This window comes from Hakea prostrata, chromosome 4 (genome assembly GCF_041222555.1).
Source record: "Hakea prostrata isolate BN-2017 chromosome 4, UWA_Hpros_2, whole genome shotgun sequence".
In the NCBI taxonomy this organism is placed as follows: Eukaryota; Viridiplantae; Streptophyta; class Magnoliopsida; order Proteales; family Proteaceae; genus Hakea; species Hakea prostrata.
Genome location: NC_142603.1, coordinates 11,721,469 through 11,749,151, shown reverse-complemented (window position 1 = coordinate 11,749,151; position 27,683 = coordinate 11,721,469). Strand labels below are relative to the sequence as shown.

The 27,683-nt window shown below is 37.8% G+C and overlaps 3 protein-coding genes and 1 pseudogene across 5 annotated transcripts; 2 read left to right on the top strand and 2 right to left on the bottom strand.

Moving 5' to 3' along the window:
* Positions 1-712: 712 nt before the first annotated feature.
* Positions 713-8,255, bottom strand: LOC149017896 (uncharacterized). Of its 2 annotated transcripts, none has more exons than XM_089152222.1 (9): positions 7,929-8,255; positions 6,736-6,930; positions 6,202-6,299; positions 5,418-5,460; positions 5,139-5,342; positions 4,779-5,035; positions 3,520-3,610; positions 3,186-3,402; positions 713-1,786 (listed from the first exon to the last, which is right to left on the bottom strand). In XM_089152222.1, the coding sequence occupies exons 1-9, from the start codon at positions 8,106-8,108 to the stop codon at positions 1,575-1,577; spliced, it is 1,497 nt and encodes a 498-aa protein (XP_089008348.1). In that variant the 5' UTR covers positions 8,109-8,255; the 3' UTR covers positions 713-1,574. The 2 variants fall into 2 exon arrangements, 1 of the variants encoding a protein (XP_089008348.1); XR_016172870.1 differs by having other exon boundaries at positions 1,733-1,786; positions 3,042-3,402.
* Positions 8,256-9,873: 1,618 nt separating this feature from the next.
* Positions 9,874-10,770, top strand: LOC149017895 (wax ester synthase/diacylglycerol acyltransferase 2-like; annotated as a pseudogene).
* Positions 10,771-16,252: 5,482 nt separating this feature from the next.
* On the top strand, positions 16,253-18,241 carry LOC149017894 (wax ester synthase/diacylglycerol acyltransferase 4-like). The gene is made up of 4 exons (XM_089154298.1): positions 16,253-17,068; positions 17,187-17,531; positions 17,649-17,786; positions 17,917-18,241. Exons 1-4 carry the CDS (start codon positions 16,277-16,279, stop codon positions 18,058-18,060), a joined length of 1,419 nt encoding a protein of 472 aa, XP_089010424.1. The 5' UTR covers positions 16,253-16,276; the 3' UTR covers positions 18,061-18,241.
* A 322-nt stretch (positions 18,242-18,563) lies between these two features.
* On the bottom strand, positions 18,564-26,780 carry LOC149017893 (disease resistance protein At4g27190-like). Of its 2 annotated transcripts, XM_089152220.1 has the most exons (4): positions 26,700-26,780; positions 22,926-23,005; positions 19,060-22,349; positions 18,564-18,931 (listed from the first exon to the last, which is right to left on the bottom strand). In XM_089152220.1, exons 3-4 carry the CDS (start codon positions 22,270-22,272, stop codon positions 18,902-18,904), a joined length of 3,243 nt encoding a protein of 1,080 aa, XP_089008346.1. In that variant the 5' UTR covers positions 22,273-22,349; positions 22,926-23,005; positions 26,700-26,780; the 3' UTR covers positions 18,564-18,901. The 2 variants fall into 2 exon arrangements, with proteins under 2 accessions (XP_089008346.1, XP_089008347.1); XM_089152221.1 differs by lacking the exon at positions 26,700-26,780 and having other exon boundaries at positions 22,926-23,999.
* Positions 26,781-27,683: the final 903 nt, after the last annotated feature.

The following is a 27,683-nucleotide window of genomic DNA, read 5'->3' as shown; positions in this document are numbered from 1 at the left end:
CTTCTCTCTCTCTCTCCATAATCGTACGCTGTTTCTGCCGGATTTCTCGGTGCCCGCAATGTCTGCAACTCATCCATTGCTATTGCTTCGAAGAAATTTGGTTTGATTCGCTCTTTTTCTTCCTTGTCTCTCACGCACGCACAACCACAGAGCCTGACTCACTGTGAGACAGACACACTACTGTCACCCTAATTTACAAGCAAAGAACCACTGTGTGTGCTGTTGCCTGTTGGTTTATTCTCCTGCTACTGCTACGGTTGCTGCTGCTGCTGGTGGGTTCACCTTTGTTGTTCATCTTGAGTTCTGACTTCTAATTGGAGTAGTTCTCCGGAGGAGAAATTGAACCCCAAAACTGGGTTTCCCATTAATTTCCATGATTCTATTTTCTCATCTTTTAGTTTTAGTTCTAGTTCGTCTCTGTTCTCTTATTAGCAATTATTCCCACAATGAAATGACTGACCATTTCGCACTCAGATTGCTCTCTAGCCTCTCTCATCAATCTTCCTAGACCGCTCTGTAGGAAGAACCCTGTATAGTCTTCCTCTCATCTTCTTCGATGGTTCCTCTTCCTCTGGGAGAATCTTCACCTGTTTTCTCATCTGACAAGTTTGAAAAACTGGGCAATTTCTTGCTACATCTACATCTGACAAGTTTGAAACTTAGCTCAACCCAATATTCTCGCCCAGTTTCCACGTCTCCACAACCAACAAAGGCCACCACTACCTTCACAAATCACAATCACGCAAGAACAACACGTCTATAGTTTTCTAGAACCGAAGGTCTCAGTAAGAAAATTTTGAAATTATGAGAATAAGGCTAGAACAAAAAGAGGAACAATGCATATGTTCATATTTCACCCAAATCAAGGCAGAAACCCTTTTAACCTCGAGGTCATAATTCTAGTGAAAACTGAATTACTATTTTTCATATTCAAAGTTACAATGAAAACAATGATTGTTATTTGACTTATTCGTTTTTAGTTCCCCCTTCTAATAGAAAGATATGATGGTTGTTAGGTTGTTTCACTCCTTGTTTTGTCCATAATTGTGATTAGACGAAATTCCAAGTCCAATGATAGTTCTGTAGATACTTTATAAAGGATTTTAGACATTTCCCCACAACTTGTCTTTCTTTTCATGTACAATCAATCAGAAAATTCATATACAAAAGAATAAAACAAGATGCACAATGAAACGACCCAGAAATTTGTTGAGAGAAAGAAGTCAAGCAAAGTCACACCTACAGTCTACAGATCTAATCTTCAAATCTCAAATTTCCACTGCTACCCACAATCTAGAAATCTCTGCCTTTCAACCGTTCTTCTCTCCTTTCACATTAGCAGCATGAACCACAACCGCTTTGCTACATGATGAGTTGGTGATAAGAAAATTTTCAATTGAAGTTTCTAATTTTTGGCTGGGCATGTTTGGAACCTACCAGCAATACCCTATGCAGCAAAATGGAGGCTAATCCACTTGCACCCCTTGGCTCAATTAATTGACTAAAGGGGCACATTTACATAGCTTACAAAACAAAACTCTTGAAATTGAACCATGGAGGAAGATCACTATCGTTCATGAAGTGAGCATTGAGGTGGAAAGAACTACAAATGATAAGTATTGGAGCCCATCCTGGATTTTGTCTAAGGCAGTGGTTAGGTCACCTTGCAAATGATCAGAGATTGCATTGGCTTTTCCTTGGATGCTCTTTTGTTGAGAGCTCTCCTTGACATCTGCACTGACGCCCTTTACTGCTGCCAAATAGGCTTCGGTAACATCAGAGATCCCTGCATGATGGACCAAGATTACACTGCTTAATGAAACATCAAACAGAAATGGTAAAAGAAAAGGGAGACATGTTACTTTTCGATTTTAACTGTATGGAGTAAATCAGTTGCTATGTAACAAGAAATGGATATGCAAGTGTCCGTGTTATGTAGGGTCTGGTAAGTGGTTACCATCTCACTCGTACTATTTTGTCCAATACAAGTATATTACATGGGCTGAATCTTGCTTCCAAGAAATAAAATCACAAGAATACTATGAACCTCAAATGTGCACTATGGAGGATAGTGGCAAATTTTGTAATTCTCTACAACTTGGACACACTTTAATCCACAAAATGTTCAGTTAGCACTGAAACTTAATAATACAATGCATGAAAGCCTATTATACCATGGACTCACACAAATGCCGATTGATTGCTTGTCACTTAAAACTTAACAGGTCCACAAGTTCACAAACCATTGTGAATGTTAGCAACCCCGAAAAAGGGGAAAGTGTCATATTCCCAATGTCTCAAAATGAGAATCTTGCTTGGGAAAACCCACATCTTAAGAAGGTTATATTAGCATACTTATCACCCACAACTTCAAACTGTGTTTCCAGCATTGCCCTGTAAGTTAGATTCAGTAGAAAAGTGAAACAATTATGACAAGTGAGAACAACAATGTGTGATGATCGAACAGGGGTGTTCTAGAGAACCGAATGAACTTTTTCTCTTGGTTTCTGAAATGGAAAAACACCATGGGAGTGTTGAGAGCCTAAATAGGATTATGAGCAACTCCATCACATGAAATAACAAATGGAAGCAGTCGCAGAAAGTGACCTGGAAATGCAGATTAAGGACCTACTGCCTGAGTAAAACAACCATTGACATAGATAGACCTACCAGTGAGAGGTGACAAAAACAGGCTTACCTAATGCATGAGGCTCCTGCAATTGCAGGTTTTTGGTAGGGTTATGGTTTTCACAGCATACTACTGCTTCACGTAGAGGCTGTTGTCTGACTTAAACTTGCAACCACTTTGTCATGATGGAGCAACCTTATAGTTGCATTGGGGTCCACGCTCCAACTAGAGGTCACATGGCCACAATTGCCACAATATTTTGTCTACTACTAAAAGAGACAAAAAGGAAAGAAGCTACCCGTGCAGGGGGCAGGGAGGAGCAATATAACTTGCATTAGCATTAAGATACATATTTTTGTCATGGTAATACTAAGAGAACCTTAGAATCAAAGGAGAACAAACAAAGCCTTACAACAGAAGGCAGTCCCCTTGGCATCACATTTGTGGTTCCACCAGCCACCAGTGTTGCAAAGTTCTAGCCAACAACTTCCTATTACCAGCGACAAACCCACATCATTAAGGAAATGAAACAATCAAGGATCGGATGCTAAAGAACCTGTTATAAAACTCTCAGAAACTGTTTCTACATCTCTACTCATTGATTGTGCATGAAGTCTGATAATCTTTGCTCTTGAAAGAGAATATTCAGGCCAGTTGATTTTCAGCGTTTCTGGATCGGCATCCTCACTTTGCACTTTGTTTGTAGTGGCAATGACTGATTTTCCAAGCATCAGAAGTCGAGATACAGCTAAGCAGCATAGTTCTGAGAGTCTCTGTGTAACAATCATAACATTAAGTACCACAGACTACAAAGCAAGTATATATATATATATATATATACACACACAACAGGAACTCAACTACAAGCATTTTCTCAAGTATCTCCATACATGGACCCCCTCTGAGTGAAGGGTTTCTAGTCTGCCAGTAGTTTTTTGGATAATCTCATTTGCAGCAAGGCCTACTAGAGAATTTGCAAACCTGAAAAAGTCAGTGGTAAAGAGTATGAGCACCGATAACCTGAATTGTTCTGGAAATCTTAATTTATTTATTTATTCTGGAGGAAAATCTTAATTTGAAAAAATTTAGGTCTCATGTAATAAGTATAGTTGTCACAGTGCCAAGGCAACCAAGGCGTTTGAAGGCCTCCCGGAGCACTTAAGCTATAAGCAGCCACAAGGTGTTGGGAATTGAGTTACATAATTGCAAAATAGCATAATTATATACATAACAATAGAATTACGGCTCATATAGTCATGGCATGAATGGTTGTAGTCATAAATTGCATAATTTATAAGTTACAGTAATATATACACTACATAATTACACTAAGTGCACGATTTACATTAAATAACAGAATTAAAGCAACAGTGACTGGAAGAAGCCAACACCACTGGTCACAACTAGGAGAAGCATCTGTAATGCATAGTGCAATGATAACTATGGTTTAAAAAATCATCTGATTAATCATCTAGGCATGAAGCCTACTTCTTTCGGCCCAGACACATGAAACTGTGATACACATGGTAGAGCCACATGGAGCAACAAGGCGAGCAAATATATGGGTCCTGTGCCATAGATGAGAAACTTGCATCAATATCAAATACTAACCACCATAACTAAAGCCTTTGCCACTCAGATTAGCTTATTTATAGTTGAATTTACTTGTTCATGGGAACATGCTACCCAAGGAGAAGTTCCTGGATTGCCTAATTTGAAAAAAAATGACTATAGCTAGTCCACTATTTTGGCATTGCCATGAAAGGAACTACCTTCTCACTGGTCTACTATTTTCTTTTAAACCTCATGACCTATAGCAAGTCAAATAGATAATTCATTGTAGTCTCACAGAATGACTATCATCATTAGAGCAGATATGGATCTGAAAAAGAAGATCAAAGTGAAACCAAATTACTTAGGACCAGTTATTGTATTAACTGAACGGGAGCATAAAAATAATAATAATAAAAAAAACCCTTTGAACCATAGCCACACACACCAGAACGTGGATGGCTAGTAGCAGCGTTGTGGGCATCCAATGAACCAAAACACAGAATCATGATGATCCAGTAAAAGGAAGCATACAAATTAGAAGATATAAAGACATGGACAACAATTATAAACAGCGACAGTATGCAGGTTTTGTTACCCGGCAGCCATATTAGCAGCCTTGCTGACACTTGAATCACGTAAAATTTCCATCTCACCAGCAATTCCCTCTTCAGTTATCTCAATTTTCTTTCCTTTATCTGGATCAAGGCCCTCTCCATCAATTTCAGTACTCAAACTTAAAATTTGCTGAACTTGTCTAAGCTTCCCATCATAGAGGGACTTTTCTTCTGATGATAATTTTGCTTTTCTCCGGTTAAATAACAAAGCATAATGGTTGGACAATGCCTCCAGTTCCTGATATCCACCAAAAGTTTCAATTCCCATAGGATGTTATAAACCCATAATCACACATTGAATCATACTGGGAGGGGCATCCTCAAAAGCAAAAGAAATTTACCTCCAGCTGTTCTGGACCTCCATAAATATAAAAGCATCGGTCGAATGCTACTTCCTCAGAAAGTTGCTCATCATCAGTTGATTGCTCAGCTTTGTAGGAATCCTTATCAACTTCCAAACCGGTTTCAGTAATCAGTAGATCCATGGTCTCCTTACCCACACGTTCAAGCACTTCTATTCCTATAGATGTAAAAGCTTTTCCTGTCTGTAACAAATAATAAAAAATGGGCTAAAAATGTGCGAAACTCCTAAGAAGCAATATGGCAGCCAGAGTGCAAACCTCTATTAGAGACGGAGCTGATGTTACAGCAGACTGCTCAAGCCTAAAAAGCACACACATAATCAATTAGTAGAACCACCAGCAGAAAATGTTTTCCACAATTGAGGAAGACTTTACTGTTAAGAGTTCAGTACAATGCAAGATATGAAGTCCAAAAGCAGCCCTTACAAGAAGTTGGTTGCAAATAAATAAACACACTCAAGCTTCAAATGCATCAATTCACAGGAAAAACACATAAGAAACTATGTAAACTTGACTGTAAATGACTGCACGCAAAGAATGTACAAAAGTGAAACATATGAAACCTCGATCCATGCTTTGCATCTAACGAAGGCATAATACTCCCACCTCTTGAATTCCAGTTCCCAGAGACACTCTATGAGAGAAATATTTACGTTGTTGAAATATTTATGTAAAGTATTTTAATGAAATATTTTCAGCATATTAATATTTGCATTGTTGATAAATTCATTGCATTGACTTAGATATATAATGTTAAGGAGCATGGATGCAAAACTTGTTCTCTAAACCACACAAAGAGAGTATATAACACACAAAAAGGCTTAAAAGGAAACTAGCACAGCTTGTGCCCCTAGGCATATGAGTTTTAATTGTCTTTAAAGCCCAATTATAGCCCAAATAATAAATGTAATCTCAACCACAAAGTCTTCCAATTTTTTTTGTTCTATAGCACAACTTTTCTTATCAGTTATTAGAACAATGAAAAAGCCCCAGAGTCAAAACCCCCTTACTAAGTGACATAAGTTTAAGATTGCATACTTACTTTTGGACCAAGTCAGAACCCCCTTTCCAAGCACTGCCAAATGCTTGCCAAGCTCCTGAAGAAAGATTTTCCACAGATTTGTCGAAAGCTTTAAGACCCTGAAACCCAGAGGAATGGGAGAAAGATAAAATTCAGACTTAAACGATAAACAAATGCTAAAGTAATTGATGTGAAAAACAACAAGCAGACACAAAAAGCAGCAGAGGAGTAGGTGTGCTATGGCTTATATCTGCAATATGTAATCTATACAGTTTATTAAATTGTAAGTCCCTAGAGAGAGCAGTGATATGGTAACATATAAGAAATAAAGCAGCGACAAAAAAAAGCTGCATTAGGCTACATGATTACTTATGTGAAAGACAGTGACATATACAAGCAGTAGGATCATGTATCAAGAGCACAACAACAACCCAAACTTATCACAACTATATGGTGTTGGCTACATGTACATTTGCTCTCCAATCAACTCTATTTGAGGCCATACTTGATACAAGACCTAAATTACAATAGAAACTTAGAAGTTTTTTTACTTACATGGCCTAGAAAAGATTCCTCACTGGCATTCTCCAATTTATCCAGGGCAGACTTTGGCAGTTTGTCATTGTCTTCTTCATGTTCCCCTTCACTAGCTGATTCCTCTGATTCCCTTTCCTTTTCAGATTCTACGTCAGGTTCTATATTCTGAATATCTGAAACTACCTTTGCAGCATTCTTAGCAACTTCAGCAGCCTAAGTCCACAAAATTAGGTTGACATCACTTGAGTATACAAATATTTTGAATTTACCACCACATTTAATTGACTAAGAGATTGAAATTTATGATATACAGAAAATTCACAAGCGAAAATATCTTTTATTTTGCATTTTTAGAATATATTCAGATTTTATTGACAATTCTTCTGCTGATTTTGAAGCAGGCTTCTTTTTTCTTTTCTGTTTTGGAACTCTGCAAGTAAAATGTAATTGGGATGGATTTTTGTTTGGAACTACAAACACTGTGGAAACAAACAAACTTGCCAGGACCCATTTCACTCAATTGTCAACTAAATTATGTACCTCCTCTGAGTATTATTACTTTATATTAATGCGCATTGAGTTATGATTATCCCATAGGCTTGCGTAAACAACTGTTTGATATGAACTAGGATCGCAACACAAGCACAGAAAAGCCTTACCACCAAGAAGAGATCATCGATATGGAACCAAAGCCACATGAATTGGCTAACAATTATTTCAGGTTTCACAAATTCAGCGAGTCCACTCCTCAAATTACTCAATGTTGAAAAGCCCTCAATGGGCTCTCGCCTTGAAAATCAAAATCCACCAAGGATACATCACCATTAAAATCCTCAGATCTTCCCATCCAGAAAGGATTATGAAGTAGATTTTAAAAGATGTAATCCGTATAAAGAACAGGAGACGGGGAAAGAATCAAGCAACATTACTTCAGAATGAAACTTCCACACATATTTCTACATATAGAAGAGAGAAGTGTCAAAAATAAATTCAGCTCAAACAGAGTATAACAGCTTGGTAATAACTTAACAAAACAACAGATCCAGAATGCAAGTATTTCCCAGGGATATAAACAAAGCGCAAAAAAGATGGGGAAGTTTCGAATTAGCATTGTTTCAATGTTATCATCAATAACTGGAAATCATAGAAAAGTGATAATCGAACTCGTAAATGCAACTTGACTCATAAAGAGAAAGTCTAGAATGGAATACATTTCGAGATATCTCCTCGGCTGCAATTGCAGCTGCTTTCTGGAGATCTGACAAAACAGAAAATGGAGAAATTCCCCAACCTCCCCAACCCCCTTTAGCAGATTCTGGTGCCGGTCCTGTTTCTGAAGCTGAATCCGATTCTAATTCTTTCTGAATTGGTGACTGCTTGTTTTCCTCCATGAGACTTCCTCTCAGAACCGGCGTTTGTTCTTCGATCTCTGCAATTCTAATTTGAACTACTCATGGAGTCATGGTAATGGCAGTTTCAGATGTAAACATTTCGATTCTTTTGAGCTCCTCTGTTTCTTGCGGAGCAAGCCCTACAGTATTCTCCGATACGATATTAGTCGATAAGTATTCGGATTCAACCGATACCATATATGTCCATTTGTCTCTTTATTACATTATTACTACGACACCAATATAATATGAGACGATTATATCTCTCAATATCACCTAAACGACATAACATTCCATTACCAACCTTCACCAAATAAAAAAGAGCAAATTGCACTGGCACCCCAAAATGTAGATTTAAAAACACTGGCACCCCACTTTATGTTTGAAAAATATACAAGTCCTATTATGTTAGAATGGTTAGCTATGCAATTTTAAAGACTATTATACCCTTAGAAAATTTTCTATTTGACATTCAAGGACTTCAAAATTGGACTTTTTTATTTAACACTTCAAGATGAACCCTTTCAAGAAAGATTAAACGTGGCCGTAACTAGGTGCCCGTGGTGATAGAGGCAAAGCAGCCAACGGTGGTTCGCCGGCCCTTCTGCAGAGCGAGTCGACGATCTCGCCAAAGACCAAATCAACATTCTCCTGAAGCTCACCAACGATCTGATGCTACATGTCGGAGCCAGTCGACGATCTCGCCTTATCCTCCGTGAACAATCAGCAGCGGCATATCCACTTCCTCAAACCTCCCTTGCAGTTCACTCAAAACCTCAGAAGTTCCTTCGCCATCGCTGCTCGAGGTCTTCCGGGGTCACCTAGGAGATGCCATCGCTAATTTCCTCTTCCACTCCTCCTTAAAAGACAACTCCACGATAATTCCTTTGGTGGGCACAACCTGCTTGTCTTAATACTTCTTTAGAACAGTCGAGAAGCGGCAATCCTGCCATCATAGCGACATGAGAAGTCTGCAAATCACAATCAGGGGGAAGAAGTTAAATAACAGAGAAGTTGCAGATGGGTTGAAGATTTTAACCGGTAACTACAAAGGGTCTAAAATTAAAGGCGAGTGTTACAAAAATGAGTCATATTTCATGATAAAACCAAAAAGGTTCACAAATCAAGCAGCAGAAACTCCACATTTATAGTAAATGCTCAAAGAGTCCAGAATGAAGAAAAACATGAAGGTGGGAACGAAAATCGAACTTAGCTGCTTAATTCCAAAACCTAGTGCGACTATCAGACCGGAAGAAACAGTGCAGGCCTGAAGTACTGCGCGTCTGGAAGGACTTCCTGGAATTTCTCGTCTCTCCCCTCATCAGTTTTTCGCAATCGTTCCAACGATTTAGGTGGCCGGAAGCTCTGTTTACAAGCTACAGTTCTTCATGCGCTGCTTTTATGGTGGTAATACCATCGTTAAACATGCTAGCAGCGATGATTCTGTCGAATCTGTTCATGAAAAGATTCACAAGATCACCGGATTCGCAAGTAGTTGCAGTGGAAACAATCGCTTCTTCCGCCTACGGCGCCACTAAGGTTATGGATATATTTTTTTTTCCTTCAGATTTTAGTAAGGGTATTTTTGAAATTAAAAAAAAATTAACAGTGGGTTAACAGTTTTATTAACAGAATGGACTAGTATGTTTATTTAATTGGGGTGTTTGTGTTTTTTAAACATAAAGTGGGGTGTCAGTGTTTTAAAACCTCCATTTTGGGGTGCCAGTACAATTTGCTCAATAAAAAATCATTGAACTACTAATAGATGTGTGGATTAATCCCACTAATCCTCGCTTCGATCTCTTGCATCATTGTCAATGATCCAAAAGGTGTTCAACGATGGGAAGAAGGAAGATCTTGTGATCGAAGACCACGTATTGTCGATCCCAGTGTTACTCCCCCATACTGGGTCATGGACTCATGGTTACAAGACTCTGACAGGCATTTTCACAAACACTTGTCTGAGATATCTAGAGAAAAGCTTCCTGGTGAGTGACAGCCAAGATGGGAAGTCCATATGATCATGCATCCCACTAGTAATGCCACCGTGTCTCTTGTGTTCAGACTGAACCCTGCACTTGGAGATGGGTATTCGCTAATGACTGCATTATTTTCATCCTTCAAAAGGACGGATGACGCTTCGCTTCCCATCACTTTTCCATCTTCCTCGTCACCAACACTCATACATGGAAGGAACAACTATTTCTCCAGAATCTCCAGTCTCATGTGTAGGTGCTTAACACAGTTTCAGACTCTTATTTCCAGAGTGTTGCTATGCACGTCGTTCATGGAAGATGATAAGACGGCCATCCGGTCTGCAACACCTGGGGTGGAGTTTAAGCCCAAGACTATTTCATCCGTTATATTCGACCTTAATGAAATACGGCATGTTAAGAACACAGTTGCATGTGTAAGTTTTCTCACCCAGTATCACAGTTTCATACGGAATTTCGTTTAGAAGTCTTTAACTTTTAAAGCTTTTTATTTTTTATTTTTTATGACTGTGAATGATGTAATTATTGGGTTGATGTCCTTCACAATTCAACTATACATGCAAAGGTCAGAACCAGTTTCTGCTCGCAAGCGCGTGTCTGCTTTGGTGCTTATGAACATGAGAAGCACCAAAGCAAATAAAAAAAGTGGAAGCTATGTCAAAAGCTAATGAATGGGGCAACGGGTTCCGCCTTTTAAGCTTCTCAGTTCCTCAATTCAGAGATTCTGAAAACATGGGTCCCCTTGATTTCATCATCCAAGCAAAGAAACGGATAGATTAATTAGAAGAAGAATTCAGATGCCATCTCTTTCTCTCCTCAGCTAATGAATGTGCTGAACAATATAATCGACTCAAAGGTTTGGGAATGCAATTCCATTATTTGATAAATATATTGCCGTACTTTGGTTTGTCGATTCTGAGTTGCTCATCTCTTGCATGAAGGAGGCTTTCGCAAATATTTTGGAAGCAGCAAGTGAAAAGTGAGCAGCTACTAGAATCAAGTTGATGGAATTTGGAATTATTTACTATGAAGGGTCAATGTAGTTTCTGAAACTGTTGTTCTTAACGCATGAGTGGCAGCTTACTAGAATTTGTATCTTGTTGATGTGCTACTAGCACAAGTGATGGCAGTATCGTGTCCACCTAAGTGCCCGTCTATTCATCATCCTCACACCTTCACATATGGGCTTAGCTGTGTACCACAGGCAGATTTGTGTCAGATCCATTTCGAAAGAATACGCTTGAGTGGAGAAGATCTAAATTTGTGGCAGCCTAGGCAATAAGTCTAAAAAGTTCAGGGATTCGAACCTCCACACTTTTCCCGCTCCCCGCAGGCCCCCAATCATAGTGACTAGTTGGATAATGATTAAAAAAGAAAAAGAAAAAGAATCTATATATATATCTTGCTGAAGTAGTATATATATGGGATTGTGAAATATTATTTCTACAATTTGAAAACTAATCCTAAGGTACTTTCTTTTTTTAAGATATTCTAGATACATGAATTTTTCAAATACATGCATAGCTAGGTCTTCCGTCAAATCTCAGTCACTCAAAACATCATGTGTATAGACGAATCAAACCATGTTTTAAGTGGCTAGGATTTAATAGAACTCAAGTAGTATCCATCCAATGATAGGCACCACAGGCACCACCACATTAGCAGTAGTACGCCAGCAAAATTGTATTTTCTTGCATCTTATCACTTGCATTTGTGGGTTAATTGGAAACAGCCGTCAAAGAGCTATTTGGGGCCTTGGGCATTTTTTGTTGTTGTGTAGAAGTGATGAGAGGGAAGCATAGCATCTTTGTTTTCCAATTTCCTCTTTGAATAAGAAAACTCATTCTATCATTCTAATGGCTTAAGTGGGAGGCATTGGAGTAATTTTAATGCTTGGTTCTTGGCGTGTTGGTACCCATGGTGGGTTAGAAATGATCCAAAGAGGCAAGTCCACTGTCCACAGACGAGTTTATCCCTCTGGATTTAGCTCCTATGGTAAGGGATATTTAGCATTTGCATTTAATCATCTGTATGATACTTAAACATTATTTCCTTCAAGGATAATCTGAGACTAACTTAAGTTATTAACTGCATAGGCTTGAACCAGGATAGAATCGATAGAACCAAAAGCTGAGTGGAAGTAGAACAACATCTTTGCTTGATGATTCCTCCCCACACCTCCACATCCTGCTAACCTGTTACCATCGATTGATATCGATGAATTATCCACATTCACTTTGATCCAGGTGCCCAAGGAATTTTCCATTTAACTTCTCTCAAGGATTTAGCATTTTCAGGCTTCTTCTTAATAATTGAATTGCTGCTGACATATTCTAAAAAATTCTGAAGAGCTAAATGCACAATCTGTTGAGCTGATAAAGACTTGCCTCCATGAGATTTGTTATTGAAATTCTTCCAAATAATCCACAAAGTATTGGCAATAATACACAATTATCTTTGATGGTCTGTCAGCACCAATTTTCTTCTGCCTTAGGTCTTCCACATTATTCATTTATAATGTCTACACCAGACTTTCTAACATAATGATTAGAGCAAATTGCATTGGCACCCCAAAATGGAGGCTTTAAAGCACTAACACCCCACTTTATGTTTAAAAAACACACACACCCCAATTCATTAAACATGTTAGTCTATTCTATTAGTAAAAACATTAACCCATTATTTTTTTTTTTAATTCCAAAAATGTCTTTGTCAAAATATGAAGAAAAAATGGCCAAATCTATTCTCTCTCGTCACTTGGCTCTCTGCTGCTTCACCCTCTCCACCTTCAGCTCTGGCAGAACCAGCAATGCCACCACCACTACCATTACCGCCTCCGGACTATAAGACTTTAGAGCCTAAAGAGTTTCAAATACTAAAAACAATGGATTCATTACCCTAGTATGCACCAGTAACGGCCACATATCAAACGACTGGGAAATACTCTTCAACCTGGAAGCTCAATCAACCGGGAATGTTGAAACTTCACATTCTAAATTCAAAAGGAATTTCAAGTGAGATTTTTATCTCACTTGAATTTGGTTTGACCCAACAAGCTTGCAGTGCCACCGATTAAATCTCTCTCTCTCTCTCTCTCTCTCTCTCTCTCTCTCTCTCTCTCTCTCTCTCTCTCTCTCTCTCTCTCTCTCTCTCTCTCTCTCATTCCCTCTCTTGTCGCCGATGTCTTAGTGTCAAATGTTATGAGTCAAAGGTGATCAAGCTCGGTGGTGAAGATGGTGGAGGAGATAGGCAAGGTTGATGCGTAGTCTTCCGCAACAACATCAAGATGGTCCTGGCCTTCCATTCTTCGTTGGCCAATCTCAGTTCCGATTCTATTTTCTGCAACCCACCAAAGAATGGCTCGTGCAATATAATCCCAGGTGGTTGACCAATAATCATGATGTATCCGGCGTGAAGGCGGTGTTTCGGAGCAATGGAAGCCATGTATGCTTATATTGAATTACACATACACCTCGCTCCCGATCACCGCTTTCCGATTTTGTTCCTCCCTTGTTTTTTTTGCAAAGAATAAAAGAATGAAAAAATTAAGGAAGAAAAGAAGATCAAATGGAGTGACTCCATAAAGCCATTTCAGCATCAATTTTATCGTCTTCCCAATGGAACCCATGGAACCCACCACCTAGATGAGTAGGAGAGTGTAACGCCATATCTTGAAGTCCCATTCCAAACACCAAATTTGCTTCTTCTTCTTCTTCTTCTTCTTCTTCCGTGTCAATGAAAATTTTTGAAAACCTTGAGGTAGGAGTCGTAGCCACTGTATTGTTTAGTGAAGCGAAGGCAACATCATTCTCTTCTCTTCGATGTTCATTTCATTGCTATAGATTTCCTCAGTTTCTACAGGTCTAAACATTTCTGCAACTTTAGCAGCTGCTCTTTGTATATCCTTAGCATTAGCAGATTCTGGCAAGCGTAACTGCCACGCATAATCTGCAAAATGAAAACAAGCAGATCGACCCATGAGGCGGTAATGGTGGTGGAGGGTGTCAAAACCTAATATGAACCGTTAAAACCAGACCGAACCGGCCCGTTATAGCTCGGACCGGCCCGAACCGAAGCTTAATGGGCTGTGTTTGGGCTGAACAACTTCAGCCCGCAATGGTTTGGGCTGGGCCGGGCCAGCCCGTGTGTGGCTCGCTAGCCCGAACCGTTTGGCCCGAAACTAGCCCGAACCCAAACCAACTCGTAACCCGTTATAAATAAATGAAATGAAATAAATTAAATTTAAATGTAAAAGACAAGAAAACCCCCAAGTGTTCATTTGTTTTCCTTAATTGTTTTGCTTTGGAACATGCAAACAAGAAGCCAGTCAAAGCCTTTGCCATTTGAAAGATGGGTTTAGTGAATATTTAGCAATTGTATTATCATTTGAAAATCTTTAAATGCTTTATTTTGATCAATTTTTACAAGTATTAAGAAGAGGGAGTAGAATAAGCAGAGACAATCCACTAAAATTTATCAAGATGCCAACTTTCATTTGTATATATTAGTTCTATAATTTTTACTTCTTTGTAGAAAAAAGTTTTTGGTTTGAACACCGAACACAATAGACTTGGAGAGAAATTAATGTTTATATGTGTTTACATGCTCTTGATAAATTCCACACATCAACAAAGTACTCAAAATATACCGCTAGTAAGCCCGAACCCAAACCGTTAGTAAACCCAATTTTAAACCGTTAGCCCAAACCGTTAGTCAACCCGAACCCAAACCGCACTGGCCCAAAACCGTTATTTTCTTAATGGGCCGTGTTTGGGCTGAGTGTTTTTCAGCCCGAAACCGTTAGGCCCGGCTTGAAACCGGCCCAACCCAAACCATTGACACCCCTAGTGGTGGTGGCGTTCACTGGCGCTGCCGGAGCCGAAAGTAGGGAGGGTGAAGCAGTGGAGAGCCGAGTGAGGAGAGACAATAGATTTGGCCCTTTTTTCTCCCCAGATTTTGGTAAGAGTATTTTTGGAATTACAGAAAATAAATAATGGATGAAAGATTTTTCTAATAGAATGGACTAACATGTTTAATGAACTAGGGTATCTGTGTTTTTTAAACATAAAGTGGAGTGTCAGTGTTTTAAAGCCTCCATGTTGGGGTGCCAGTACAATTTGCTCTAATGATTAAATAGAATTCTCTATGAAAAACTGTGTTTCCAGGAAAACCACAAATTATGATTCATTTAGTTATCCGCCTTTTTAGGAAATATAGCTTTGTCTCTAATTATGTTTTATGTGACATTTGAATGAATTAGTTGCTTTCTCTTATCATAATAAAATCTTATCTTGTCCATGTTTGGTAAGGAAGTGGACCATCATTTCCTGATAAATGAGCAAACACGTCTATAAGTTAAATCTAAGGGTTGATGTTAGATTTGGAAGATAGAATTTTTTTTTTTAATTTTATTTTAACTGAATTTCAACCTTGAATCTGACCTACGAATAAAGAAATAAATGGTCCGTTTCCTTGTCCGAAATGTATATGATGAAATTCTATATCATGTTGGTGAAACTAAACCATTAACTTGGTGATATATTTAAGATTATTTTTTTTCTCATTTTTTCTTCTTCTTTCTGTGGATGTTTTGAAAACTACATTTCAACAATAAAGGTGACCACACAGTGAGACTACTTAGTTGGGATGTTTTGAAAACTACCTTTCAACAGTAAAGGTGACAACAGAGTGAGACTATTTAGTTGGGATGTTTTGAAAACTACAAAATATTTAATTTTCTTGAAACTATTGTCATCAGATATTTTTTTTTTGATTTGGTAACCATTATTGTCACCAGATTGAAGTCTAACAAGAGAGATGTCTTTCATCCTTTTTATGAGTAATTTTCTTAACTTTTACATATTGAAATATTGAATGTTTAATGGGCAATTTCAGAACTCAAAAGCAGTTTTAACATGAGATTACATTCTATTCTAAAAGCATTTAAATAAAATCAAAGTGAAAGATGGATGAAGAAGAATCCCTTCACCTATAGAAATTCGGTTACCTAATATTTCCTTTATTACATAATCAAAAATTCATTTTTATCAAAAGTCATTTTCATGAAATATTTTGGAAATTAGGAATAAATGAGAATCCTATAAATGAGAATCCAAAAAATTTCATTAGAGCACAAGAACAACTATCAAACTCCTAGCTCCCAGAATTTGCTCAATGGCTTCCAATCAGCTAAACCAAGTGCTAAAAGCAGAAGAGTTACTACCCCCTTTAAGCCCACTATCAGAGTCTGTCAACAATCCTAAGTTGTCCTTAACCATTACCATCGTTTTTGAATTCGAAAAACCCTTCACAAAATCTCAAACCATTGAACTGCTCAGAGATGTGTTGATTCCCGCTAGTCCTCGCTTTTCTTGCATCATTTTCACAGATCCAAAGGGTGTTCAACGATGGAAGAAGGTAGATCTCGTGATCGAAGACCACATTATTGTCCCCCCTACCATACCCCCTGCTGGGTCATCCTTAGAAGACTCTCAGAGGCATTTTCACGAATACTTGTCTGAGATATCTAGAGAAAAGCTTTCTGGTGAGAAACAACCACCATGGGAAGCCCATATGATCACGTATCCCACTAGTAATGCCACCGTGTCTCTTGTGTTTAGACTGAACCATGCACTTGGAGATGGGTATTCACTAATGACTGCATTATTTTCATCCGTCAAAAGGACGGATGACGCTTCGCTTCCCATCACTTTTCCATCTTCCTCGTCACCAACACTCATGCATAGAAGGAACAACTGTTTCTCCAGAATCTCCAGTCTCATGTGTAGGTGCCTTAACACAGTTTCAGACTCTATTTCTACATTGTTGCTAAGCACGTCGTTCATGGAAGATGATAAGACAGCCATCAGGTCTGCAACACCAGGAGTGGAGTCTGAGCCCACGACTGTTTCTTCTGTTATGTTCGACCTTGATGAAATACGGCAAATTAAGAACATGGTTGCATGTGTAAGTTTTCTCACCATTCTCACCAAGATCAACCATAAAAATCAAATTTTACGCTTTCTTCTCCAATGCAGTTTAGAATATCAATTAAACTTCTAATTTGTAGAACTTTTGTTTATAGACCGTGAATGATGTAATTCTTGGGTTGATATCCTTCACAATTCAACTGTACATACAAAGGTTGGAACCAGTTTCTGCTCGCAAGCGTGTGTCAGCTTTGGTGCTTATGAACATAAGAAACACCAAAGCATATCAAAAAGTGGAATCTATGTCAAAAACTAATGAATGGGGCAACCGGTTTGGATTTTTAAGCTTCTCAATTCCTCTATTCAGAGATTCTGAAAACATTGGTCCCCTTGATTTCATCATCCAAGCAAAGAAACAGATGGATCAGAAGAAGAATTCAGCTGCCGCCTCTTTCTCTGCTCAACTAATGAATGTCTTGAAGAATATCATCGGCTCAAAGGTTTGGGAATGCAATTCCATTATTTGATGTAATTAATTCAATATACTTGATTCATCACCCATTAATGGAATTGAAATAGAAATCGTACCATAAGAGTTGTATCCATTTTTCTCATAGGCAGTGGATGGATTGGTGCATTCGACTATCAAACATACGAGCCTTGGGGTTTCTAATATAATTGGTCCAATGCAAAAGGTGGCACTCGCAGATAATCCAGTTAATGGCTTCTACTTCATCATAAATGGTGTTCCACAGGTAAAGATAAGAAAAACCATAGTTCTCAAACAGATCCTTTCTTTTTTTTTTTATTATTCCCAGCCGAAGTAAACCAGAATATAAACAAGTTAATTTACTGATGACCTTATTTGTTGTGATTGAATTGCAGAGCCTTTTTTTCACAGTGATGAGTTACATGGGAAAACTAACAGTGGTAACAGCAGCAGAAAAATGGTTTATCGATTCTGAGTTGCTCAGCTCTTGCATGAAGGAGGCTTTTGCAAATATCTTGGAAGCAGCAAGTGAAAAGTGAGCTGCAGAAAAAATTGGAATTATTTACTATGATGGGTCAATATAGTTTTTAAATCTCTTGTTCTTAATGTATGTATGGCAAGGTAATAGATCTATATCCTATATGATGTGCTTCTCGGCTTCTAGCATAGAGGGAATCGATTTGTCCAAGTTTGAACTCAATTAGTAAGTCCCCAAGTATCCGCTGCATTTGTAATATTCTCGAATACTAAAGTTACTTATAAGATTTTTGCTTTTTGTCATGCCTGCTTTGTTTTCAAAAAATAACTCAAATTTTTTTTGTTATTATTAGTATATTTTGTTGTAGGTATTGCCAGATCACAGAGTAGATCCCTTTTTTGACGAGGAGTACAATCGTGCTTCTGACGCTATTTTATCACAAAAATAGGGGGTACAATTAGGGATATCTTGGTTTACCTCTAATTTCTTTTTGAAAACTTTTTTTCAATCAAAAAGCTTCGAAAGAATGTTGGGGAGATAATCCGGACTCCAAGATCACAAGTATCACCACACTTTATTTTTTTCCTTCAGACAAAATGAAAGTGCAATGTGGATGTGCTTATAGCAGCCTACAAGCCTCTTATGGGGAGCCAGAAAACTCAAGGAGGCTATGGGTTCGGATCTCCACCCTTACCACAAAATTCATATCACACGTACGCACATAAAAAATAATAAAAAGAAACACACAGAAATAATACACATAAACACAAACATAATAAAAAATTAAATCCACCATCTTTAATATGTGTTCAACATCTTGACACTGAGATTTGAGACCCCGAACACGAACAAGCCTATCTGCTGTTGCAACTCCCAAATCAGCTCGTCTCGTATTAACAGAATCAATAAGGGTCTCTCGTTAAAAACTCAACCTGTTTAACAGAATCATGCATTGATGTTTGTGAATTGAAAAAATACAACTCTGTCGAAAGAATGAAGAAAGACAGTTGGATCTATCGAATAACTAAGTAACTAACTACATTCATAAGTATGTACATACCTTCACCCTCTGTAGAAGGAGCTGCTTTTCACTTGGATCATTCCATTTCAACTGGTTGAACCATGTTTCTTCTACTACGATCAACCTTAGCATTGGTGCGCTCTCCCAACTTAGGGGTAGTCTTTTCAACTTGGGGCATTCATAAATGAGCAATTTTTCAGAGACTGGGAAAGAATAATTCCCAGACACCGGGACTGAGTTGCTGCTGCTCTCGTTAGCTCCAGTAGCAGTAGTAGCAGTAGTAGTAGCATCTGCAAATAATTCCTCTAAAGTTGAGCAGTAACTGATTTCTAAAACTTCAAGTTGTGAGAAGAAACCTTGATCAGCTGCTACCACACTCATCGGACAGATGTGCTTCAACCTGTCACAGCCAATAATTTTTAGTTTCTTAAGATTGGGTAGTACCTTCATCTCCCCAGTAGTTAAGCTCTTGTGTTCCTGCTCATTGTCATCAGTAGCACCATCCTCCTCCTCCTCCTCCTCCTGGCCACTAATTATTTCCTCTGCACTTGTGTTGCGAGCAATCTCCAAATCTTCTAGCCGCAGAAGACCTCGTGCAATATTCAATGGAAGGATGGGATTCAACACATGACACTGACGAACTCTTAGGACCCTCAGCTTCTCCAAGCTTCCCTTCAGGGAAGGCCGGCCATGGCCATGATAGATTTTCTTCAACTGTTTTAGACCACATAGCACCAATTCTTCCAAGCTTTCGAATGGGACGGCTCTTTCTACCTGGCCAACACTACTCAAAAAATACTCCACATCCGAGACATTAACAACCGAGAGAAAGCGCAACTTGTTTAAACTAGTTGATTTTCCTTCTCCTCCTCCTCCAGATTCTCCAATCAAATATCCTGGATAAATGCTCTTCCCCTCACCATGGCAATTTTCGATACCTAGCAGTTGTGTTTGTTCCAACAACTTGCCAACCCATTCGTTGAGAACCGGGAGTGCAATATTGTAACAAACCAGCCTACGGTTGGATTCACATTGAACTAAAATCACATCTGTTGCCCAAGATGTATTGGTTCTCTCACCCAACAGTATACAAAACTGTGACAAGTTTGATCTAAGTGCTACTCTAGAGTTTTTCACCAGAAGTTGTATGTTCGGTATCTCTATTTGAAGCACGCTCAAACGAGGCAAGGATGCCAACTCAGACAAACGAGCTGCCCTCGAATTTGGTCCATCTTCTGCTTCCCACCCCTTAAAGCTACCCAGCAAGTTGAGTTCTTCCAAGCGAGATAGGCTCGACACAACTCCTGAGGGAATAATCAATCTACGGTTTCTTGACAAATTCAACGACTTAAGATTTGTCATTCCTCCCCTGATCATCTCTTGGGGTAAACTCATCAGCCTACAGCCAGAAAGACTAAGGATTTCAAGATTCTTCATGTTCCCAAACCATGAAATATCTTCTACCGCATTATCATCCAGAAGTAACACTCGAAGCTCTTTGAACCATGAGAATGCTGACGATGGTATTGAACGAATCCAATTGAGGTTGAGATCTAGCACCTTTAGCGATGTCATACCCTCAAAACATCCACTAGGGATGTCCTGTAAGCCTGGATGTTCTTGTCTTCGTAAAGATAACGTCGTGAGTTGGGAGCAGTTCGTGATCTGTTCAGGAAATCTCATAATTCGATTTTCCATTAATGAGAGGCGCTTGCATTTACTTCTCGTTCTGTTCAAATCCGGCCACTGATCCAATCCTCTTCTAGCTTTTACAACAAAACCATTTTCTTCTTGAGACGCAATCCATATGGCCACATCTCGTACGATGTCATGCATCCTATAACCACCTCGCACTCTATCTTCATCATTTAACAACAAGCCTGACCTTTTAAGCATGTCAAGCACCATATGTAATCTATCCCTTGCTTCTATGAGGGTTTCAACATCTTCAATTACCTCTTCACCCCACATAAAAGGAAACAATTCATCCTCCCTAATGACATGATCTTCTGGAAATAAACAACATAACAAGAAACAAAGTTTTTCTTCCTTGCTTTTGAGATAATCATAGCTCAATTTTATGGAGCAGAATACTCTTTGTTCCATGCCTGGAATTGTTGAGGGTGAGACTCTCGACATCTTCAGTTGCGAAGCTATATTTTGCCATATCAGTAAGTCCTTATCTCGCAATGACCTACCAAGTATAACGAGTGCCACTGGCAAACCCCCACATCCTCTAACCACTTCCCCAGCCACAGCATGCAGTTCTGGAGAATCCACACGACCACCTGCACTCCTTCTGAATAATTGCCATGCATCTGCTTCGGGCAACACTTTCACTTCTACAGTGGATTGGGTCTGCATTTGATTGCAGACTTCTTGTCTCCTTGTTGTGATAATGATGCTACAGTTGCATTCCCTTCCATCGTTGATTTTGCCATCCAATTTGTCCCCATGAAAATAAGGGATTCCAACTTTGTTTAATTCCAGTGGTTCCCATAGATCGTCCAAGACTATGAGAATTCGTTTCTCAATCTCCAGTCTCTGAAACAAACAACTTGCTCTAAAAGATTCATTCCCCTCCTCAAGTGTGAGACCTAATTTCTTTGCAATTTCACCTTGAATCTCCGTCAAAATGCACCTCTGAGACACGGTGGCCATCACAACTCGATCAAAGACCCCGTTGTTTTTCAATTGCCTAGCGGTTTCTTGGACCAAGGTCGTTTTCCCGATCCCTCCCATTCCATAAACCCCGATTAAGTTAAGCTTCTTGTCCTCCAATGCCTCCACAATTTGCTTCATGGCTGATTTGGTGGGTCCATAAAGTTGAAAATCAAGGGTGTTCATGAATTCAATACCAAGAGGAGGTGGAGGAGGAATTGAAACGGCCTTAAATTGACCTTTACTTTGGAGATTTTTCACTTCATCGATCTTGATCTTTGATACTTTACCCACTCGAAAATGAACATTGCAAGTGAGGCATCCCATGTTTGCTTCAAGTTCTTCATACAACTCTGATACCTCACGTTGTGCGACATCAACTCTAGCTAACCAATTTTTCACCTCTTCTTTGATAACTCGACCTCTGGTTTGAGCAACTTCCACAGATTTCTGAACGTCTATTCTCATGGTTCCAAGTTCTTCCATTTCTTTTCTAAGTTCATCAACGTTTCTCTTGTAGTGAACAAGATAACCGAGATGATGCAGAAGTGGAGGAGCCAAAAGGTTGACCAGTCCAGTGACAGCTTGCATTTTTATGTTCGTGATTTTAGATATGCAATGATTATGAACTCTAAAATCTGGATCAAGCTGCTGCAACTTACACAGACCTACATGGACAAGTGAGAAAAGTGACAACAAAGAAATGCTTCCCAATAAAATAGAGTATAGAGTGCAACTCTCCGGCAGTAGTGATCTTAGTGTCATTAAGGGTAAGGGTTTAAGAACAAGGTTTGCTTGAAACTCTCCACCCAGAGTATCTCATTTAGCTTTGAATACCCAAACGGTTATTCAAGCAAAGCTACGCTCTACAAGCTATCTCATTTAGCTTTGAATGGATTTTTCCACAAGGGCCATTACACTAGTGGATCACTTCTAATCCGATAGCCTATATTAGAACATAAATTGGGTATAACGCTTATGAAAAAACCAGCGCATATAAGCAATGATCAATTAAGTAACATAATTATATGGCAATATCACCCTCCATCTTTCCTTTCTTGAAACAAAAAGTGAGTTGTCAATGTGGCATGTAAATTTAAAAAAAAGAGAAATTATGTCATGAACCTAGTTAATAGAAGATGCTTAACAATTTGTGATTATAATAAGACATGAAAACATAAACAACGGAAAAAAGAATTAAATATGGTGACTCAGAAAGCCTTGGAGATTAATATATGTTATACCTTCCCGATAGTAATTTTCAGATAGGGTAATTAATCAACATAAATGCCTTGCTATTTGTTGGTCTTTGTCTGAGGTAAACCTTCAAGAAAATATCATTGTCAAAATGAAATACCTAAATCTACATGGACAAATAATAAGCACAAAACTAAAGACAAACCTAATGCCAAAAACTTATAAAAAAAATAATTTAATTAGCCTCATCATATAAAGAAGTGAAAGTAAAGTTATAAATGAGTACAGAAGAGAATTACCTGCTGCCAATGGTGAACCTGTTTGAATTGATGGAGAGAAAGTAGAGGAATGATTTTTCCAAGGGAGAAACCAATTTAGTTGGAGATTTCATATAAACTCAAACATTTAGAGCAATGTACCTTTGAATGGAAAAAGCCAGTTTGCTAATGTCAACTTCCTCAAGGTCTAAGTGTCCATGGATGACTTAATGACTAAGTAATGCCTCATCAACTAGTTTGAAGGGGATTAGTAGAAAGTGTTTCTTTTGGTTATGCGATATGATGCTAGTTGATACATATTCATGCTGGATACAGTTGATACAATACCTATTGATATGTCTCTCTTTTATTCTTAAATGGCATAATTGGATTACACCAAAATGTATTGGCTAGTACGATGCAATACTCAATATGGCACATTAATTGCGCAACACTGAGCTATGTATGGTGAGGATGAAAACGAGTGGTCGAGGTTGAAATCTTGACCACTTAGTTCGATAATGGCCATACGCAGCTCAGTGTTTTGCATTAATTGCACAACACTGAAGCACCACCCCTCGATAAAAGTTGATGTGTCCCTTAAAGCCACATAACAAATATGATACTCAATACTAATACTTAAAATCTTGTCACCAAAGGTGGAGGAAAACCCTGCCCCCTCTCTCTTTTGTTTCAAGGTTCACTTCTTCTCGCTAATACAAAATGTTCAAATATCTGTTCATTTGGCATATCTTCTAGGGAATCTATGAGGCAGTTCTCCAAGTAATCCACAAGAATGGGCAATTTTCACCATTAAGGTATCATTGGATTTGTATACTAACGTTAGAATTTTGTGTTTGTATCTTTTCTTTCCTTTGAGGGGTGAAAAATCTAATGCAAATTTCAATTGTTAGAGGGATCTACTATCCTTACAAAAAAGGTAATTATGAACACACCCTTATTGTTAGAGGTTAAAGTTAAATGATGATATCAACACTAAACAAATATTTGAAACATCAATTTTACCTTTGCTCACTCAAATGTTTTTTGGATGCTAATTTTACCCTCATCCCTATGTTCTATTCTCTCTCTTTCTCTAGACTCTCTTCTCCAGCCTTCTCCTTGCTCAACTCTGGAAGCATTGGCCTCACCATATATAAATTACACTTAATATGGTTCATAAACTCTATATTGGAAACTTAGTCCTAGTAAGCATCATAATAATGACAAAAGTTTCATATCTGTGGCAAACAAGGAAGCTTGGTAACTTCTCAGTTTGCTGAGAGAAATTGAATAAGGTTGTGATCCAATAGTAGTTAGAACCATAATGTATGGCACCAGTAAGGGACCACTTCATCAAATTGGTGGTTTGACCTAAGAAATTAGGGATTGGACCACACCATATAAGTGTGACTTTGATGATCTTGACTGAATTATTGGAATCGACTTGGTAGGTGAGGTTTTGAAGGAGCTTGTACTTGAATCTAGGGCTTTTGTCATCTGTGAAGAAGCTGGTTCCGTTGTTGCAATAAGTGGTTACACATGCACCACGACATGATGTGTTGAGGCCAAACAGGATTCCAACAATTGACTCTTTACATGTGGACAGGGAACATTGGGAATACAGGGCAAGGTGATTGAATTATGAGCAAATTATATTTACAATCCTCTATGTTTGCAAACAATTATGCTTACACTTCCTTGAAATTCATTTTGTTACAAACATCCCCTTGTGCCTAATACTATTAGTTTAAAATATAAAAACACATATATACCCTTAGTGAATCTTAATGTAAGTTTAAAAAGATTAAAACATACACAAAAGGTTGATCAATTTTTGGGCAAATATATCGACTTTTCTTAGGAGACCTTTACAAACTACTTTGAAAAAGAAGTTTTTTGTGGGTAAGGACACAATTATATTAAGTTTAATAAAATAATAGAAAATTTATGTTTCATTTTTTTTTAATGATTTGCAATAAAAAAAAGGTAATATTGAGAATTTAAAAAATATAGTACATGTTGATTTATTACCAAGAAATATTACTGTAATAATAAAGATACGGTTGATATAGAATTCAAAATATAAGGGATGTAAACACAATAAAAACAAAGAATTATTATTATTATTAGAAGAAGAGAATCTGGATGTTAATACTATTGATAGCTGCGAGAAGCAAGATAGACAAGTGTAGGTGAAATTTCTGGTCTCCAATTCATCATCTCTTGTTGCCTCGGACTGCATGCCCCTATTTCAAATCTTTTAAAATTTATAGAAACGACCCACAAAGTTATCAAATTTACTGTGTTAGACCCAAAACCCTCGTCTGAATATTTTTAGTCAAGCCCATCGTCTGAGTTGCAGTGGAGTTGCAATGGTGCGGGTTTGCTAAAAAAGTGAAGATAATTTAGAGGAATCAGACCTGAACTGATTGTGAGGAACAAGTGAACAACTATAAGCTCTTCGATTTAATGATAACCCACTGATATTTTACCTGAAAATCGATTGTGAAAGAAGTTTAAGAAGTACTGTAGTTTTACTCATTAGAAGACCAGAGAAATGGTTGGAACTCAAGTCTAATTTTTTTCAGGGTTTATACCCCTTGGGCTTAGTTTTTTTTTTTTTTTGCGTTTCTCTGCAACTGGGGTTCAACTAAAAACGAGGGTAGGATTTGGAAACGAAGATGGAGTTTGGAGTTGGTTTTTTTTTTCTTTACCCAAACTATAATGACATTGCTGAACAGAAGAACCTAATTGAAGTTTTAGTTTTAGACTTGGGAAGGTTATGGTTTTTCTAAACTTAAAGATGCATCACTTCCTTTCTAGTTATCGAGTCAATCACTCTTCTCCTTCCATCGCTCAACCGGTTTATCCTTTCGGATTGCATGAAAAATCTTATGTTTTCAAACCTTAACATTAAATGTAATGCATTGAGAACCATTAAATTATATCCTAATAGGTGTCAACATATTGTGCTGTGCAGACAATATCTGATCAGGCGCAAACAAAAATCTAAGAACAAGATGCAAAGAAAAGGTACAAATTTAATATAAGGAAGCAAAGGCTTTCATACAGGTGAAAGATGTTCCCATGTAAAGAAAATGATCCATTTTGAAAATAAAAATCCCAAATCCTACACCTTGAAAGAAGGTTTTTTTTTAAGCATTTGTTAATTGTGCAGAAGCCAATACATACAAATGGTGATCAATTAAATAAAATCAATTTAAAAATCATGCCATGTACCTAGTTGATAGAAAATGCCTAAAAATTTATAATTGTAATGAAGCAAAAACATAAACAATGGAAGAAATAATTAAATATGGTTACTAACAAAGTCTTTGGAAAAGTAATTATGGAAGAAAAGAAGAAGCATTTAAGTATGGCAACTTCCATAGCCTTGGAGATCAATATACTATATCTTTCCAATAGTAATTTTGAAATAAGGTAACTAATCAAGAAAGGCCTTCCTAAAGACAAAAATGTCAAAAACCTTATCAAAATTTTTTAGTTTCATCATCCTAAGAAGTAAAAGAGAAGTGATAAATGAAAAGAAAAAAGAATTACCTGTTTGCCAATGATAAACTTGTTTGAGTTGGTGAAGGGAAATCAGAGCAATGGATGTTCGTAGGGAGAAACCAATTTTGTACGGGATATATAAACTTCAAGTGACATTTGATTCCTTTCTCATCAGGTTTTATAACCTTATGTGCTGACAATTTGGATATGCTTTGCATGGATTCTCATGGTTGGCTTTCAACCATGTCAAGCAATGCTTTACTCATTTTGTTTCAAAGGAATCAATTGGCTTGAATGTGCTTTGCTTGGATTTCATGGATTGCTTTTGTATGTCCAAAAGAGATGCCTTGTTCTTTGGTGAGGTGCATAAAGGATTGTTTAACGTTTCACTCCAACTTGGATAAGAAGGAAACTTTTTATGCTCCTGTTTGGTAACACACTAACACCAAAAACAATTTTTAAGTGTTTTTGGAAGCAAATACATTTTTATAGATGTTTATTAAGACCTAAATTTGGAAATAGATATACTATCTATCATCCTGCTCCTGCAATTCACCTCTAACTCAATCTCTAATCTTGCTCTCTCAACAAATGAAAGAGTTCTATAACGGTACATGAGGTCCTCGTCATACAACCATTTCCTTTTCTAATCAAATTATCACACGAGAAATTGCCCACACCGAGTTGCCAAAACAAGATGATCAAAATGTAAGAAATTTCACCAACTGAAAATTTTGAAAAATTACATTATTTATTTAATTTGATATAAAATCATGTTCATGCTGGAATTTTTGGACTTCTTAATGAGATTTCAATGAGATATTGAACCGTGCTCATGTTTCAGCTGTGAGAAACTTTTGGTTCTTAATCTACATGGTCCTGTTATAATTGATTACAAAATAAAAAACTGATTCTTTACTCCTCTCTGTACATTTCAATCTTTGTTGCTGTCTGGTTTCTTCAAACAGACAGGATATTCTGTACATAGTTTTGTTCATCTTAAAGATTAGTCGAAAACTTGAAGAGAGTAAA

What these genes read in the sequence shown, in the direction of transcription:
- LOC149017893 (XM_089152220.1), bottom strand. Translation starts at nt 22,272, where the DNA reads ATGCAAGCTGTCACTGGACTGGTCAACCTTTTGGCTCCTCCACTTCTG. An exon ending in TCCTTCTACAGAGGGTGAAG is followed by an intron (nt 18,932 to 19,059) that starts GTATGTACATAC and finishes TCTGTTAAACAG; the next exon opens with GTTGAGTTTTTAACGAGAGA.
- LOC149017894 (XM_089154298.1), top strand. Translation starts at nt 16,277, where the DNA reads ATGGCTTCCAATCAGCTAAACCAAGTGCTAAAAGCAGAAGAGTTACTA. An exon ending in TTAAGAACATGGTTGCATGT is followed by an intron (nt 17,069 to 17,186) that starts GTAAGTTTTCTC and finishes TTTTGTTTATAG; the next exon opens with ACCGTGAATGATGTAATTCT. An exon ending in AGAATATCATCGGCTCAAAG is followed by an intron (nt 17,532 to 17,648) that starts GTTTGGGAATGC and finishes TTTTTCTCATAG; the next exon opens with GCAGTGGATGGATTGGTGCA.
- LOC149017896 (XM_089152222.1), bottom strand. Translation starts at nt 8,108, where the DNA reads ATGGAGGAAAACAAGCAGTCACCAATTCAGAAAGAATTAGAATCGGAT. An exon ending in AGGAATCTTTTCTAGGCCAT is followed by an intron (nt 6,300 to 6,735) that starts GTAAGTAAAAAA and finishes TCTGGGTTTCAG; the next exon opens with GGTCTTAAAGCTTTCGACAA. An exon ending in TTCACTCAGAGGGGGTCCAT is followed by an intron (nt 3,403 to 3,519) that starts GTATGGAGATAC and finishes ATTGTTACACAG; the next exon opens with AGACTCTCAGAACTATGCTG.